This window comes from Capra hircus, chromosome 17 (genome assembly GCF_001704415.2).
Source record: "Capra hircus breed San Clemente chromosome 17, ASM170441v1, whole genome shotgun sequence".
Lineage (NCBI taxonomy): Eukaryota > Metazoa > Chordata > Mammalia > Artiodactyla > Bovidae > Capra > Capra hircus.
The window spans coordinates 14,178,976-14,193,248 of record NC_030824.1 but is presented as its reverse complement, the minus strand read 5'-3'; the positions used below and the strand labels follow the sequence as shown (position 1 = coordinate 14,193,248).

The window sequence follows — 14,273 nt, the reverse complement described above, 5'->3', positions numbered from 1 at the left end:
GAATTGTTTTTTTTCCCCACTCTTGACTGTTACAATTAAGATTGCAGACATATGCTAAATTAGTCAAATCATATATATGAACAGAATGCCCATTTTATATAGGAAGTAAACTTACTTTTAAGGGCCATGTATAACTGTTAAGAGGGTAATTTGCAACTAACTATTCTGCATCCGGAATAAAGATGCCCTGATTTTAGGAAGACAGACCTATCATAGGTCAAGCCCCAAAAATAAAAAGTGGCACACTGAAAATTTTCCTTTAACACCAGAATTTCAACTTACTTCCCTCTCTACAGTCTTTGCCTCTATACTGGTCTTTCCCTGGCCCTGAAGAAATCCTAATCCAGTCTTCCTTTTGAACAAGAATGGTTTGATAAGTGTACACCCGTGGTGGATTCATGTTGATGTATGGCAAAACCAATACAATATTTTAAAGTAATTAGCCTCCAATTAAAATAAATAAATTTTTAAAAAAAGAAAAAGGAAGAAAGTCAGACAATCCAAAAAATAAATAAATAAAGGTATATTTTGACAAAATAAACTTTAGGCACTTACTTCTTTTCTCCATTCTAGTGTTGCCACACTGCTTTTTCCAATAACATGAATATCACTACATCTCTAGACTGTTTGCTTCTCCAGGACACCTCTCTTCAAATACCACCTAGCCGGGTATCTTATCACATTGTGCATGTATGCATGCTAAGTTGCTCAGTTTTGTATGATTTTGTGCAACCCTTTGGATTGCAGCCTGCCAGGCTCCTCTGTCCATGAGATTCTCTAGGCAAGAATACTGCAGTGGATTGCTGTGCCCTCCTCCAGGGGATCTTCCTGACACAGGGATCAAACCTGTGTCTATTAGGCTACCTCCATTGGCAAGCAGGTGCTTTACCACTAGCGCCACCTGGGAAACTCCTATCACGTAGTAAGCGCCCAATAAATGTTTTGTGAACTAACATGAAGATGAACTTTAATGGGACACAACTCTACACCTCAGTTCTTGATTATTTACAAGTGAGTCCAGGGCAAATTCTTAATCCAGATTGGTTTTTTTGCTGTAGCCTAGGCTGCCTCTGAGCCTCCACTCTACACCTTAACCATTGGGTGTACAGCAGTAGCAAGCAGATTTTAATTTTGTTCTAAGCAACAAAAGTCTGTTGTTTTTAATTTGTCAATTGAAAGGTATATTTTTATTTTGTTAAAGTCTACAATCAATTATTTTTGCTTGCTGCTGCCTTCTGTTAATATAGATCATGAGACTTATGTATTAAAATTCTTTGTTCACTAATCAATTTGTTGTTTCCAGTATGCCTAATGAACTCTAGTCATCATGGCCCCTGTTTAGAGATCAGTTTTTTTAAAAATTGTTCGCTTCTAACTCCTAAAGCTTTCCTTGACCCTTCCTATTAAGCAGTATTAGTGAGGGTTTTCTTTTCCCCTTCTTTAAAAAAAAAAAAAACAGCTTTCCCCATTTTCATGAGAGGAAAAAAAGAAATGTCCTTGAGGGGATAGGATGTTCTAGTTTAATTTTCACTTGCTTCAGTGGCCTTTCCTATTATTTTTGCTGAAGAGTTCAAGGCAGTTTCTTTGACTCTTCAACTTGTATTTGGCCAAGTAAAAGTAAATTAATATATGAAGATAATGTTTCTTGAACAGAGCATTCGTACAAACCACCCCTCCATGGTACCTTCTTTCAGTGTTCTGCCAGTCATTTTTTCTCCCTAACAGCTATCTTTCCAGGTGAAGACACCCTTTTCCGTCTTCTCCCCTTCCTCTAGTAAAGTTTTTGATAGTTGCACCTGCTTAGGCAATCATTTAATCATTTTGAAGTGAACAAAACAAAAGAGATGGTGAGTTTGCTGATCCCTTCTCCACAGCATGAAAGGTATGGGAATCTATAAAAAGACTTCTCATCACCAGAGAAAAGAGCCATTCTTAGATCCCCTCCAATCCTCCCATGTAAAGATGTGCTTGTGTGTGTGTCACTGTTTTGCAACTGCCTTAAAGTAAAGTGACAGGTTTTTATGAAATATGAATTAGGATTCTGTTAAATAATTTTAAAAAAGTCACTTTCTCAGAATCTTCTCAGACCTATATTCTTGAGCTTATTTATTCAGCAAACATTTTTTGAATGCCCGCAAAGTATCAAGCACCATGATAGGTGCTGCAAAGACTGAGGTTTTTTGAACCACATTTGCTCTGCCTTCAGAAAGCTCACAGTCTCATGCACAGCTGAGTTTAAGTATGATGAGGAGTGTGATAAAGGTATACTGAAAGCATAACAGAGTCCAGTGGAGTGGTTTTCAAGGTTAATTTCAAGTTAATCTAGAAACTGAGTGAGTGACCACATCATATCACTTCAGAAGCATAAATAGTCAGACATTTAGGGGAAGACTTCTACATAAAAGTAAAGCCCTTTGTCCAGGGAATAATAGTAAAGTTTTTAATCTGAAGAAATTTTATTTCCTTTTATAATGAAAGGACACTATAAATTTACTTAAAACTGGTCCCAAAACCATATATTTCAGAGAGCTATTTTGCTCGCTTCTGGATAATAAGATTTTAAGGATAAATTATAAGCAAGTCATATATATTGTCTTGGTAAAGTAAAACATGATATTTGTTCTTAAACTTCTAAAAATCATTCTTCAGTATTAAAGAAGATGTTGGCCCTCTCATCTTCATTTGTAAATCATATGCAGTGGTGCTTAACTGCATAAAATAGCAAATTGACCCTCTCCAGTATTGATCTTAAAATGTGTTCATGTCGGAAACTCTGGGAGGCAGGTACAGTCATTCTCAAAGGGGCTGTTGCTTGAAGGGGTGATATAACCAACAGAATACATACCCAATAAAGCTGATAGTTTAGTCAGTTCTTCCTTGCTTTTCAAGTCACATTGCCCTAATTTTAAAATTGCATTATTATTTAAGTTGTCTGTAGAATTTTGAACTTTAAGCAGTGGTGTTGAATATTTTAAAATTTATCCCTATGTTCTTGAAGTAGATATCCACTGTTAGACGAAAATACTGCCTCATCTTGTGGTCTCTCATATATTTGGAGACTTTTAATGTTTGTGATCTCTGTCAAGAAGCTACTACAGGAACTAAGAATTCTTTTATAAAATTAAAAAAAAAATGGGAAAGAACACAAGGGATTATACTTTTAATATTATTTATTATACTTAAAGTAGATTAAAATTTTGGACCTATTCTCTCAGACTAAGTTCTAAAATAGCATTATTTTTAAAATATGCCATAGTTGGTTATTTAATTTGCTACATGTCAACTAAAATCACTATGATTTCAAATTTTAATTTTTCCAGTGTATTTCAGTATCCTTGAGTTTAAAAACTTAGCTAATACGATGTGACTTTTAATTTGATCAGTAGAGTCCTAACCTACAAGTGTTAATTTTTATCTGAGAAAATTATTAGAAAATTATAGAAAACTAATATTAGAGTTATACTTATTTGCACATGAATGTGTTCTGTTTTATTCTGTTATATGAATAGCGTGGATTCTAGTGTCACTGGTTAACTTTGTAAACCAAGTTATTAAAATTTGAAATTTAGCTGCTGCCACAGCATTGAAGAGCTCCCTCTCAGTAAGTATACTTAGCTAACTGATACCAAAACTCTGACCTGTAAAACCACAGGCCTCTGCTGAGCCTCTCTCTTCTGATTGTTGGCATTTAGAAACTTATTGCTTTTCTGGGATTATAATATTAAGTAAGATTGATTTTGGAGTTAATGTTCAGAATAAATATTTATTAATAAATAATCTGAATGGCAGTAGATCTCGGGGCCTTCATCTTTAGAGCCGTAAATCTAGGTGCACATATCCTGCACCTAATCTCTCTTTGCCCAGTGAAATAAGAGTTTAGATTTCCAAGGAAATAATAAGAAAATTTTAAGTTGACCTATCAAGTATTTATTTTTTTACAAATTTCAAAAATATGGGTTGAGATGCATTCTTAAGCTATGGCACTATCTAATAGAATTTTTTGCAATGATAGAAATTATTTATGTCTGCAGTGTTCAGTATGGTAGCCATAGTTAGTGGCTAGCTTGAAACATAGCTGGTGTGACTTAGAAACTGAATTTTACATTTTATTTAATTAAAATATCCATGTGAGAAACTGAATTTTATGTTTTATTTTATTAAAATATTCATGTGACTAAAGCCTATCTTATTGGACAGCACAGAGGTAGAGCACCCCACAAATTTGATATATATGCCTTCAGTGGCATTAAAGGTACTTTCATTATTTGAAAGCAAAATAGGCCACAATATAGTAATTCTGAAAAAAAAATCTAAATATAGATGTAACGGTAGATACCCTTGCAACATTCTGAAGCATTCTAACTTTATAAAAGGGAAAAGAAAATTAGCCCAATGATAAATGTAATCATGGCTCTTCTCTTTTACTTAGAAACCTGGGTGTAAAATTTAATTTTCCTCAAGGAGTTTATATGTTTTGACTTGTCAACATTTTACACTATAGAACAAAATTTTGTTTTTAAACCTCTTTATAATTTTATTTCCTGAAGAAAGAAAGAGCTATTATAAAAGATTCCAAATAGCCAGAGACAGAATGCAAAACTGACTTCTCACAATGGTTTCTCCTAAAACCCCAGGGCAATAAGAGAATTAATTTTTCCTTCCCCGTCCTGAACATGTACTATTTGAAAATTCCCCATGGTTGTACATGTTTCTGAGTTATTACTTATTATAGTATTTTTTTTCTGAAAGGTTAGTGCTACTTACTGACTGACCACTTCATCTTTTATAGAGCAAAGCATCACCCTTTGAAAGCATTTTCCCCTTTAAAAGTCATTTCAATGGCATTTAAGAAACATCCATTATTATCCTTCCAGGGAATGTTATTTTTCACTGGGCATTACAATAAGATTAATCATCTTTGCCCATCAAGAAGCACAGACTTGATTAAATCAGTCAAGGGCATTAAATTCCAGCTATACTCACTCTTGTGACCATACCGACACAGAGTTGAGGAAGAATTTGTGAAAGTATCATTTAGTTAAAATTGTATGCCTGTCTCTTTAAATCTAAAAAAAAAATCCTTTCAGAAGCTGTAGAGAGAAGGTGCTAGAACTGTGTACGATCATGACTGGAAAGCAGGATCCCTCAGTGACTGCCGAATCTTCCCAGCACAAGATAGAGAGGCAGTTCAGCACAAGCCTACACTGGTTCTAGGCAGAACGATGATCCTACCGAACAGATTTCAAATAAAATTAAATTGAGAAAGCAGATCTTTCAAGGGAATGAGGCGGAGGCTCGCTTTTATGTTAAAAGCCACCAGCATCTTCCTTGCTAGACATGGACATGACATTTTTAAAGGAATTATTTGGTTACAGCGTTTTAAGCAAACTGTTCTAAGGAGTCTGTACATTGCCTTGTTTTTTCTATTCTTTTTTTCTTTTGCATATATGTAATTCTGGAGGTAAAGAAAAAGCCTGCCAGGGATTCAGAAGGCATCCCACTAGCGATCAGCTGACATTCCTAACTGAAGGCTGCAATGTGTTGCTTATTCATTTTGTACCGTGGGAGCTGCGGGGACTAGCAGAGAGCTAAACTATGCATTTCAAACAGCAGTGCTTGTGCAGAAAGAGGGGTGAGAGAGAGGCAGCCGGCGAGGAAAGAGCACAGCTGGACTTTCTCCTTGTTTTTATCCATTTCTGCAGGATCATGTATTCATAAGGGATGAGGCGGGCCACGGCGATCCCAGGCCTGAGCCGCGGCCTACCCAGTCAGTTCAGAGCCAGGCCCTCCACTACCGGAACAGAGAGCGCTTTGCCACGATCAAATCAGCATCTTTGGTAAGCAAACACCCCTCTACCCACCTTCCCTTCCTTCCCCTCCTCCCCATCTGGCAGCCTCTCGCCCTCCCTGAGCTTCTCTCGGCTTCATGGATGGGAGGAAAGGAGTCAAGAATGTTTTCTCCCTCCTAATAATTTTATTCATTTTAGAAAAAATCTGTTGGCATAGCAACCTGATCTCAGATATTTTAGCATTGTCTACGGCATGGAAAAAAACCCTTTGTGTGTGTGTGTGTGTGTGTGTGTGTGTGTGTGTGTGTGTGTGTGTATTTATATATGCTGTGTGTGCAAAATAAAAGGCCTTTGAGATGAAGTTGCTAATGTATCTAATTTTGTAAATGCTGTTTGTCTTTTCATTGAAATAATAATGCTAAAAAATATTTTAAAGGTATTGGATGTGTGTGTATGCAGGGCACTATGCTCCTTTTTGTATAGATGCATGTGTGTCTGTAATGTGTACACACACATCAAAAGATAAAACACAATTTAAAAATATATATATATATGGTTGCTGGCTAACGTATATAATTGTAGAAAATAAGATACTTGCTTCCCAGGGATGGATTGCCGGTTCGTTCTGGTTCATTCATTTATTTATTTCAACAATGGTAGTGGCTGCACTTCCCCATTTAACCCCTGAAGAATTTCCTGGCACCCGGAGAGCAAGAAGGGCTTTGTAAGAGAGGGTGGGGATGGTTGTGGGCGCAAAGATGCTGTAGGATCCTTCAGCATTTTTACTATTGCAAATGTGATTGCTGGATGCCCTTGTAGTAGCAAAAGGGGTGTGTGCTGGAAGAGTTAGTTTTCATGCCTCCTCCCCTCGGCCCCCCACGCGTGCGCGTGCGCACTTAGAGTCACACACACACACACACACATACACACACACACACATTCACATCGTTTCATCCTTGGCAGTCTAAACTCTCTTTAATCTTTTGCTTCCAAATCTCACTTCTCAGCCAAAAAAATTATTGAAATATTAGTTGTTTTGCCTGAATTGATGTTAGAGGTCACATGGGCAGGAAGAGTTAGTGTACACTGCCCGGCTATTACATTTAGAACCTATGATGACATCATCCAAGGCCGACCCAGAAATGATAATTTTTTTCTTGTCCTATTTTTAAAATCTGATTTCCACTTTTAATTCTCAAGTGTTTTAAAAGGCTTCGTTTATCTTTGGGATTGATAATGGATTGTAATTTTGAAAAACCCAAAATATAAGGAAAATGGAAGTTAAAGCACCTACATATTGCTATGCCTGCTGCTGTCTAAAATCAAGCAATTTAATTTAGGCTGCTAATAAATAAGCCTGCGTTTAAGTTCCTTTGTATCGAAGTTTCTTGCATTCTCTTCAGTGAACAATTTTTCATTTTAAATGCATGCCGTACTGTGTAATGGAGATCTTAAAATGTCCACTCTGTATTTGCTAATGATTGTTTAAGCCAACTATAAAACATGCTTTGAGTCTAAACAAAGTATCATGAAATTATTAAAGAATAAATACCTACATACCATGATACCTGATACCATAAGAAATATGGTGTGTTTGGAATATGACTACTTACCACTGACTCTTGTGAGACTTGTACCTTTATCCAGACTTGTGCATGTTGAAATGAACAGCCCTTGAGATTCAGGGCTCCATAAGCAGGTTTTGAATATTTGAAGCAGACATTGTATCAAGTGGGTTTTCCCTCTCTGGGACAGGTTCTCTTCTTCTGTCAACTTGCCACACCCTCATTCCCACATCATATATTCATGACCTCTCCTGCTGCCCAGGAAGATCACTACTGCCATGCCAGAATGATCTCACGCTTGCATTTGTGGACTCACCCAGGGCTACTCTATGTGTACATCAGCCATCAGTCTCCCTCTCTGTGGATGATGAAAGCTGCTTCCCTACTAGGCCATCTCAGGGCCACAGGCAGAGTCCTTAGGAATCCTTCTGAATCCTGCAGACTTCCTAGTGCCCATTCAGAGAACAGCTGGCATCAGTCTATCTGATGGACTTTTGATTTGCTAGAAGGCCCCTGCACTTGCAATAAGTTAAAAACAGAGTGGCTGATAGGCTGTTTCTGTAGTCAGAGAATAAGTTGGTTTATGGTTTATCTTCTGCAAATGTGATCATTTGGGAGTCAGAGTGGGATTGATGTAAGTTTAGTTCAGCAGTATTTGTATTGAATGGTTTTTAGGGAGGAAAAATTAATGAAGGGAAAAGTAGTGTTGTGTTGTGTTGTTCCATGTCCTATTTTGGACAATTTAACTGTTGGTATGGATATTTTAATATGTATTATCGATTACTACAGTTCCACTATCCATTATGTTATTTTAAAGGCTGATTCCGATAAGAATATATAAATCAAGATACTGGAACATCAGAAGGAAGTATCTAATTTTTTTAAACTTATCTCACACCTTATTATTTTTTGTGGATCCCTACTCAAATGAGAAAGTCTAAAATTCCTTAAAATGACATAAAAGTAAGCACAAGATCATGGGAAAATGAAAGACTGGGGTTTAAATAATCAAGTCACTGTTGAAACTTAACTTCTCATGGTTAGTAGAAATACTATACTGATTTATTTATTTTGGTCTTACTCTTTCTTTATAACATTCTAGCAGAAGTGTTAGCAAGCCACAGAGTGATCTAAAAGTGAACAGCAAAAAGAAAAAGAATTTAGAAATTATTTTTTCAGTTACTAGATAAATGAGTGATGTCTGTTTTAAACAGGCTTGCAAACTGATAAAAAAAATGATCGCAATTCCTCAAATTTCTCTTATCAGCCTACCTCTTCCACATAAACTTATAAGAGGCCTAGCTCTGCTGTTTTTCCCCTTAGCATTTCTTTCTACATTGTGCTTTTGAATGGGGCTGTTGACAAATATATTAAGCCAGGGATCTACAGGCTTTTACTACTAGATATTTTTATTATTTTGGCACCTTAAAACTGAGATTTTTTTTTTTTACATTATCATGGACTGTTGCACAATTACATTTGCAACAAAGGACCTTGATGCCAGAGTAAACTCTGAGGAAACTTTACACATATATATATATATATATATGTATATAATTTATATACATATATATATATGTAGCTTAAGAGCAGAAGTTATTGACCTTATTTTGAAAAATTAGAAGGAAGGGCATTTTGTAGAATCTCTTTTATTTTATCCTTTCTTTTTCTTTTTCTGTAAGAAAGTTCATACTGGGCTAATTTGTTGTCTGAAGAAAAGAGTTATTATTATAGTTCTTCAGAATTACTCATCTGACTTCTTGGACTCTTGAGATGTGCTTTCCTTGAGTTTTTATTATTGGTGAATGGAGGCCCTAATATTTTAATTATATTAGTGACCCATAAGTGTGTTTTCAGCTGTTGTTACATCTGATGTCATTTCTGAAAATTTCATAGTGTCCTGGGTCCCTGGCAGTTCCCAAGTAGATGTAACTATAGAGAGCACCAAGGTCATTCTATAAGATAGTTCAGCCTCTGTCTGGCCTTGTAAAGGAATTCCAACTAGAATGCAGTGGTCTTGCTACATGTGTGGATTTATGTTAGAATGCACATTAGGGAGAGGGGTATGAAACTCTTAATTTCTAATCTCCAGGAAAGAATGTGAGAGAAAAATGATTATTGTTCTATCCATTCAAATACAGATTCTTTTACTTTGGTTTTACCAGATTCAATAGAAAAGCTCATATAAAAATGAAATCTTCAATTGATTTTTTAAAATGCAACCTAATCATTGAGCTGACTGTGAAATTGTATACCTGAAAGAGTTTGATAGACAAGCATAAAAATACTAGAACCTCAGCATAAATATACCAGAGGCTGCTTATCAAAATATTGCACATCTCCTCTTTTCCTTTTTCTTCATTTTTTAATCTCACTAAGATCATTGCTGATAATATTTTTCACTTGTGCTACTGCCCAACTCACATGACCATAGTCTCTCAATAAAAGTGTTGAATGAATGAAGCCTCTTCCAGTCCTCTTATCACAGAAGAATTTGGATTTATAAGTGTGCATTTCAAAGCTCCTTATGTCAGTTTTTCTGTATAAGGCAGAATTGCCTGTGATCAGTCATTACTTTAGTATGAATTTGAAACATTTTTTTCCCTAGATGTTATAAAGAGTGGAATGACAAATTTCTGATGCCAGTATGTGACTCATTCTATTCTTTTTAAGAACTTGCTATAAAGTTCATTTGTTCTGGGTGCTGAGGTGGCCAGTTTTATTATATATGTTATTTTGATTCTTCCACATAATTAGTCTTGTAAGTTGGCCTTGATCTCTTAAGAGGGTAACATTATCAGCCACCATACTCCTCTTTTATCTTTAGTAAGTTGTTTATTAGCCTCCTAGTGCAATGTTCTGTACTTGGGATAGGCATAAAGTACACTTAGGATGAAGTGGTTTGTTTTAGGGCCAAATTTTGCTGGAATAAGTAGGGTAGAATGCAATGGCTACAGAAACTTCCTGAAAAAAAGTTCAGTCTTCATTTATGGTTTTTTATTTTTATATATTATTCCAGATATATGAAATAGCTAGTTCAGAGTCAGAAATTATATATACTTATAATCCACAACCTGGATACAGGTACGGTTTTATTGTTAAATTTGTCCTTTCTCTTGGATCCACTTCTTTTTTAAAATTTTTTATTGGAAGATTATTGCTTTACATTATTGTGCTGGTTTCTTCCATGCATTAACATGCATCATCCACAGGTATACATATTTCCCGTCCCTCCTGAACCTTCCTGCCACCCCCCAACCCTATCCCACCCCTCTGGGTTGTCAAAGAGATGGGGTTGAGCTGTCTGTGTCACACAGCAAATTTGGATCCGCTTCTATACTATGTCTCCATCACCAGAAATGCTGAGGGGAAAAAAAAATTACTGTTAGTTTGGCAGAAGAAGGAAACCTGCATATATACAACATCTCCTATGTGTCAGACACCTTGCTAGGCACAAATGTTATTTCATCATCGCAGTAGTTCCCCTTTACAAATGAAGATATTATTGTTAGACTTCAAAAATTTATGTAATTTGCCCAAGATCAGTTATTTAGGGAGGGATGGAATGAGATTTATCTCCCAGAAACCTATTTAGTGTAGTAAGATGATACTACCCATTTTTCGTTGATCACATTTTTGAGGCTATCATTGTAAAAACCAGTCAATTACATTTTGATAACTTTTTCAAAACTTCAGAGTTACTCAGTTTGTAGTTTAGACTTACCATTCTCTCCAGCTCTCACTCTTTTGGGTGTTTGGTTCCCTCCATTACTTCATAACAGAAAGTTTCATTTCTTCTCTGCCTTGGTGTTACGAATTTCCTTAGTCAATTCAAGAGCCTAGGACCTTAGTTCAAATCCCAGGCTTTATGAAAATTAAGGAAATAAGTTACATGTGAAAGCACATTGTGTAAACCATAAAGCATGATTAAAATTATGAGCTATTTTTCATTGTTGACCAGATATTGTATTCATAAAACACAAAGTATAAACTTAAAACATACTGAATACATAACTATAATAATATATTTTAATGTCTTTCATGTTAGACTTGATAAATGAAATATAATTATACTTTTATTTAAATTAATCTATCTAGCTTGAGCATGGAACTCTAAAACTCAGTAACTCTAAATGTACCTGAAAAGACAATTACTTTGAAATTTAGAAATTATGGTTGTAACAAATGAAAGGTGATATTAGGAGTTTAAGAAAGTGATTATCCAAATTACGGGATGCATTCGCATTTACAAGCAAAATGTCTCCGCTAACATTCAGTGATGTACAATGATAACATGGTGAGCTTGCAATTTGTCTATACCACGTGCTTATATGATCTGGTATGTGATAGGACCACCCTCTTCACAGGGACTCACCCACCAATCAGGATAGAAAATGTTCTAGATACAACTCATTTCCATTTTATCTTGAGGCTGCCTGGTTTAGGGAAGTGGCTATCCTGAGACTAATTTATTGACCACAAGCCAGTCAAACAATGTGCTGGCAAATTTAAATGCGTCATGATGGCTGTATGTAGAGTGTGCCATGCCTCAAGTTTGAGACTTTGATTAAGGAAGGGATGATCAAATAAGAAAAAAATAAATTTATGCGTGAAACATGTCTCAAACTCATTACCCCAAAACAGACACTTTACTGCCGTATTTGTCTGAAAAAGAAGTGAACGTGAAAAGAACTAAATGGTATCCTTTCAGTTGACTGGAATTTTTTTCCTCTATAATTAAACTTCAGAAAGACACAAGAAAGTGAAACATATATATATATATTTCAAGCTAATTTTTCCTTTTATCATGAAATAAATACATGTTAAAAAATAATGATGGCAAAACATTATTTTCTTTAAAGTGTCAGGTGCCTCTTTGGTGATGCTGTCCTGTTTTTTGTTTTTTGGTCTTGAAACATCTTCCGCTCTTATTCTTTATTCTTAAAGAGTGTTGTCCTTTAGAAAAGAAAAATAAATATGAGAAACCTAGTGTTAGATTCAACTGGAAAGATTTCAGAGTTCGCCTTCTGTTTAATGGTGTACTTTGATAATGCTATCCAGTTACAGAATAGCACTCTCTTGATAGTAAGGACTCAGTCAAGAATGCAGGGACACCTTCTAAAAAGAGCAAAGAAACAAACTGTCCTTTGTACAAAATGTACTTTGACCCATTAAATGAAAACAGTAGAGAATTAAGAGCAGCATGAAAATTTCCAGTAAAACTTGTCTGCGGGTTAGGCTGGGGAGAAGTATCTTATAGTAGTAGATTGGAATGACTGAATTATATAGTGTAAAACAAAATTAAAGTTATAATTATGTAATTAAGACTTTCTACTAAACTAGGGAAGATTAGAAGGAAGTGACCAGAGACTCTTAACAAGACAATAATGAGGGGTTGTAAATTGAAGAAAGGACTGGAAAATCAGAAAAGGTTTAATAGAAACAAGAGATGCTGAAATTTACACTTGCAATCTTCAGTTTGTTGGACAGTCACTTGAGAATGGGTTAAGGAAAAATTACTAAGAAAAGTAGCCATCCCAAAATTATAGGAATCTTTTCTCATCAGAGAGCAAGTATGTGTTTATAATTGTTAATATCTCTTTTGTGGGGAAGGGGAGGAAGGAGATAGATGATTTAAAAGGAAAGAGCTTGTTCTCACTCTCACTCAGTTCATATTAAGAAGCAGAAATAAATCTCATTCAAACTGTGTTAAAAGGATATTCAAGACTCCTATGACTGTTAGAGATGTGATCTTTAAAAAGAAACAAATAAGCAGTATGCTGTAGTGCAGAGAGAGATGCCCACCAGGGGACATTTGGCAATGTCTACAGACATTTTTAATATTGTCTTGACTTGGGATGTGCTACTGGCATCTGTTGGGTCAACCAGGGATGCTGCTAAACATCCTACAACACACAAGGCAGCCTCTCAAAACCAAGAAGTATCTGGCTCATTTTCAGTAGTGCTAAGGTTGAAAGATCCTGGTGTAGTGGAAATAGCATGTGCTGTTTCTGAAATCAGATAGAAATGGGTCTGCATCCCAGCTCTAATCTTTATTAGCTATATGACCATGAGGATATATATTGTGATATATCAAAAATCTGTGAATATCTTTGGCTGAATGGATACATTAATTTCTTAAGTCTCAGTTTCTTCATCTATAAAATGGTGATGGTAACAATACTTCAGTAACTATTGATGGTAACAATAGAATGAACAAGTGAATGAGATGGTTTGTAGGATTAGAGATGACCCAACAGAGTGCCTGGAACATGTGAGTGTTCAGGAAATAGTAACTGAACTGATGCTGATGATGATAAATAAAATTCTACCAGAGGGTTCTTGTGCTTTGCCTGAATGTTCCTCTTCCATGAATCTGGTAACCTGAGTTCTGTTCCCCAACCCAAATCAGGTTACACGACAGATCCATGAGCATGAGCAGGAGAACGAGTTGCGGGAACAGATGTCAGGTTATAAGCGGATGCGGCGCCAGCACCAGAAGCAGCTGATCGCCCTGGAGAACAAGTTGAAGGCTGAGATGGACGAGCACCGCCTCAAGCTACAGAAAGAGGTGGAGACACATGCCAACAACTCGTCCATCGAGCTGGAGAAGCTGGCCAAGAAGCAAGTGGCTATCATAGAAAAGGAGGTCAGTATACACACTCATGCCCTCGTGCCACAGCTAAGCCAAGCCTGTCCCAGTGAGCAGGAGGCAGGAGTGATGTGCTTTTTGGTGATGGAGGAACAGGGTTGCTTTGGGAAGGGGGATCCAGGTTTTATGAGGCTACTTAAATTTGTCATTATAAGTTCAAACAGTAACTGAAAGTATATATTGCATCCTTGTCTATTCAGTTGTATTCTGAGCATCAGTTCCCTGATGGAGGTATGATAAAATAAAAAGAAACAAGATGCTTCTATC

General features: G+C 36.1%; 1 protein-coding gene across 3 annotated transcripts in view; it reads left to right on the top strand.

The window, feature by feature from the left end:
* Window positions 1-14,273, top strand: part of TAOK3 (TAO kinase 3) — a 186,205-nt gene that overhangs the window by 146,331 nt on the left and 25,601 nt on the right. For all 3 annotated transcript variants that reach the window (XM_018061226.1, XM_018061224.1, XM_013970656.2), the window contains exons 14-15: window positions 5,703-5,837; window positions 13,767-14,003. In XM_018061226.1, the coding sequence (XP_017916715.1) occupies window positions 5,703-5,837; window positions 13,767-14,003 (372 nt within the window). The remainder of the gene's footprint in view (window positions 1-5,702; window positions 5,838-13,766; window positions 14,004-14,273) is intronic.